The 3,810-nt window shown below is 46.2% G+C and overlaps 1 protein-coding gene across 7 annotated transcripts; it reads right to left on the bottom strand.

Moving 5' to 3' along the window:
- Positions 1 to 205: 205 nt before the first annotated feature.
- Positions 206 to 3,516, bottom strand: LOC125525087 (uncharacterized protein At2g37660, chloroplastic-like). 7 transcript variants are annotated; one of them, XR_007291144.1, is made up of 7 exons: positions 3,366 to 3,516; positions 2,877 to 3,148; positions 2,696 to 2,732; positions 2,546 to 2,614; positions 1,984 to 2,338; positions 1,070 to 1,167; positions 206 to 579 (listed from the first exon to the last, which is right to left on the bottom strand). XR_007291144.1 is itself a non-coding variant. In XM_048690114.1 (5 exons), the coding sequence occupies exons 1-5, from the start codon at positions 3,484 to 3,486 to the stop codon at positions 2,196 to 2,198; spliced, it is 642 nt and encodes a 213-aa protein (XP_048546071.1). In that variant the 5' UTR covers positions 3,487 to 3,516; the 3' UTR covers positions 206 to 2,195. The 7 variants fall into 7 exon arrangements, 3 of the variants coding, with proteins under 3 accessions (XP_048546071.1, XP_048546073.1, XP_048546072.1); XR_007291145.1 differs by having other exon boundaries at positions 2,121 to 2,338; XR_007291143.1 differs by having other exon boundaries at positions 1,070 to 2,338.
- Between the last annotated feature and the right edge of the window lie 294 nt (positions 3,517 to 3,810).

Raw genomic sequence — 3,810 nt, 5'->3', positions numbered from 1 at the left:
GGGCGCTCCCGTGGCGCGCCTCTTGAGGGGGAGCTGGGCATTGCCTGGTTGTACTCGCTCCTTTAACACTCCTTTTTATTCTAATTAGCGATGGTATCTACATCGAACAAACTTAGCAGCAGGAAAAGAAATATACACTGTACAGAGAAGCACAAATGTTGAAAATCAGTGCACTTAAGGGAAATAGATCATGTGTCCATTCATATAGGATTGCAAGCAGACCAAGGCAGGAGATATATATTAACAGGTAGATTGTGATCTTACAGAGTGGATGCCAGAGCATAGCCATCAATTGAAATCAAAGCCTAAGATGCTCCAAAAGATGGCCAATTGTCCAAAAGAGAGGCATAGTTTGTCGGATCAAAGCCTAAGATGCTTAAAATAGAAAGCACAGACGTCACCCTCGCGGATGTTGGCGTGATGGCGAAACCACGACCAATTCGTCATAATGATGCCCTCTTGTCGGTACCAAGCATGAATCAGGTGTCACAGCTAACGGCGCGATCTGCGTTCTTGAGTGGGAGGGTTTCATCGTCTTCCTGAATGTATTCTTGCAGCTTGTCCTTTTGTGTATTCCACCTGAAAGTATTGTGAAGACAAAGAAAAACAGTTAGTTCATGTCAGAACTGCTTGTCAAACATTACACTTGTACTAACAGGAGGATATAAGAACTACATAATATTTGCTCAGTCAAAACAGATGCAATAAAAAAGTATTATGCAAAAGATAGTTGAATGAATGTCATTGATTATAACATGACATTGAGTATAAGAGAGTATAGTGAGAAAGATTGGTGGTCAAAGAAAACTGAACACATATGAAAATGTGAACTCAGATTAACAATAACTATTCACTCGTGACGAATAGAAAAAATATAAGATTTATACATAAGGGACTAAAAAATCAATAAATCTCTGCGGTTGCCGGACGCTAACCATCAGTCTACCAAGGTTAACATAATGATACAAAATACTAACATCAATTCCCATGTCCAAAAGAAAAGAGAAAGAAGCTTATCAATTTAACCGAGGGAAAACATGAAGTATTTGAACAGAAAAATTAGGCTCACTCATGTATATATAAAGCTGCAGAAATGTCAACATTTTTGCCAGAAGTGTTAAGAACACATGTCACAGCTGTCTCAAAGTGAGTAGTAGCATCATCGCTCTGCAAGGTGAAAAAAGAAAGGGCATGAACATCTACAATATGAGACCGACATTGTATTATCATATAAAGCAAAACTTGCCGATGAGACAACAATTATAAAGAGAAGGTTCATTAAATGGTTCATTTCTGTCAAACATATCAAAAAACAGTTCGCCGACTGGACCAAGTAGATCAATTCCAGGCTTTAGTTCAGACAATGGGTTTGTCAGTCTATGCTTCAGCAGACACAGGTGAAAAGAACTTCCCATTTGGCACGGCATTGTGAGTGTACGAGCAATATAAGACGTACGTACAAATGTATACCAGCATGTTTGTCACAATAAAGCAATGGTTACTGAATTTAGAAATTTATCCAGCAATAATTATTTGAGAGAAAAAGTGAGTCCTCAAATGTCTGACTTGCGGCCAAGTTGCTTTTGTGGTAAAATAATCTGAATCAAGTGGGAATCATTTGCATTTGGAATTGGGTGGCCTATAATAGCAATTGCTCGTGCAACTTTTCATACTATTAGAGCCCTCCACATATCTCATGTTTAGATACAAAATTCAGATCGGGGATAAAGAAGAAAACAAGAATGGATGCAGGTAATACACAATTTTATATGCTGACAAGTATGCATAATGTAATGAATCATCAACAAACGCCGAGAGGTCTTGTAGCGTTCCTAATTTAAATGAGTTCTTCCCCGTTTTTATCAGCATATACATTCATTGGCATCTACTAAGGAAATCCATGACACATACTGAACCCAGGATTCACCGCAAAAGCATGACTTGGACATGGATGGCAACAACATGATGAAGATTCACACATACCCACGGGCACAGCGCTCGCATGCGTCCATTTGCTCCCGGCGTACGTTCAGATAATGAAAATAAACACTAGAAGAATCCATTGATTGAAACCCGGCCCCAAACGAAACAAGATTTAGAACCGCTCCAAGACGCCCTACCCATGGCCATGGCCCATGGACGAGCTTCTCGGGGGCGCCGGTGATGGTGTCTCCCCTCACGGCGGGCAGCATGGTTTAAGGAGCTTCTAGACCGGCCGTCGCCGCCACCAAACTCGCTGAACATGGCGGCGGAGCAGATGATGTCCTTGGACGCCGTCCTCGAAGCCATCTCTCCTCGGCATCGTGCTCACCTCGGGGAACCCATTGAGATGCCTCTCCTGCGTGTGGAGATCGTTCGGTCTATGATGAACAATCCTTCAGACTTCTGAGACAGATGGCTCGTCTATAGCCAATCAATGCTCACGGGATAGTTCTAAAGTGTACCAGATAATTAGTTTTTTTTTTGTGAAAGCTAGAGCAAATGAACTGCAATCAAGTACATGTGAACACTGAACAGACTTATAGACTCATCGCAAACAACTTACCAGTATATGTTGGGATTTGTTCCCCCATAGATCCCACCAGCACTATGTGCTTCACACCGGCTGCTTTGGCTGCCCAACACACAATCCAACTCAACAAACATCCAGATAAACTTATGCGCAAATAAAATGCAGAACCAAGACGAAGCTTACCAGCATCAATCTGATTCTTCTGCCCAATCCAATCCACCTGCCACGCATCCATACCAAAATTCATCACTATTTAATAACTGATAAAGATTCCAGGATACGCCACTCGGCTAAGTGGAGTTTCAGGATATGGCATGCCACTGAAATACAGAAGAGGGGCACAATACAGGAAAGGAAACCCAACCTGCTCAGGGTAGGCTTCGTCCTCGTAGTAGAACTCGGGCCGGCCGCCCTTGGTGGGGTCGAACCCTGGCTTCATCTTGGGGGAGGCGCTGGTGAGGATGGCGAGCGCGTCGGCGCCCTGGACGGCCAGTGCGAGGTGCTCCGCCTCCCTGACGTCGGCGACGTAGACTTCGTCGTCTCCCCCGATCTTCTGCTTGCTCTCCTCGGACCTCACCAGTCCCCTCGCCGTGAACTGGTCGGATCTCTCCCTGAGCTTGTTGAACACGATCTGGCCTGCGATCGATTCGACGAGCGTTAGGGGCGGTTCTCGTGACGCTGTCGCGGACCGGAATTGCCCGCCGCGACGGTCGGATTCGTCCGATCTGGTCGAGGATGGTGCTTCTCCCGGGATCCCCGCGGTGGCTCCTCAGATCCGGCGACGCCGAGGGAGAGAAACGATCCCAGCCGGCGCCGTTCGCGAGAGAGATGGCGAGCTCACCCCCACCCTCACCTGCTTCTCCCTCCTCTGTCGTGGGCTCGTGGCTTCCATCATACCACGGCCGCCCGCTCGTGCATGGAGGTCTGGGATTTGGGGTGGCCGAGAGCGAGGAGGAAGGGGGAGGCGTGCGCATGGGATGAAAGAAGGGACGAGGAGACGAGAAAAAGAGTAGTACATTGCGGGCTCGCAGCAGTACAACGCTCCTAGGCAGTACAATCCCTGCAACAGCTGGGACCCACCCACGATGATCAACTAGAGCATTGTGAATCCCTTCTGGCCACGTGGACGCCGCGAGTAGGCGCACATTGCGTGACTCTTATTGGGTTTAATTGGGCAATGTAGGCTTCTACATTGTGCTCCTGCTCTCGGTTCAAAGAATTTCAAGTGTATTTTGTTGAACAACTATCATTCCTTTAGTTATTTACCGACCCATATCCATGGCCTAGATAGAGTGTAC

The sequence above is a fragment of the Triticum urartu genome, chromosome 7 (genome assembly GCF_003073215.2).
Source record: "Triticum urartu cultivar G1812 chromosome 7, Tu2.1, whole genome shotgun sequence".
Taxonomy (NCBI): domain Eukaryota; kingdom Viridiplantae; phylum Streptophyta; class Magnoliopsida; order Poales; family Poaceae; genus Triticum; species Triticum urartu.
The sequence above is the reverse complement of the archived record's forward strand: the minus strand, read 5'-3'. Positions and strand labels throughout refer to the sequence as shown.

Coding starts and splice junctions, on each gene's coding strand:
- LOC125525087 (XM_048690114.1), bottom strand. CDS start 3,486: ATGCGCACGCCTCCCCCTTCCTCCTCGCTCTCGGCCACCCCAAATCCC. Junction 2,615..2,695: donor GAAGAATCAGATTGATGCTG/GTAAGCTTCGTC, acceptor TGTGTTGGGCAG/CCAAAGCAGCCGGTGTGAAG. Junction 2,339..2,545: donor ACAAATCCCAACATATACTG/GTAAGTTGTTTG, acceptor CTCCACACGCAG/GAGAGGCATCTCAATGGGTT.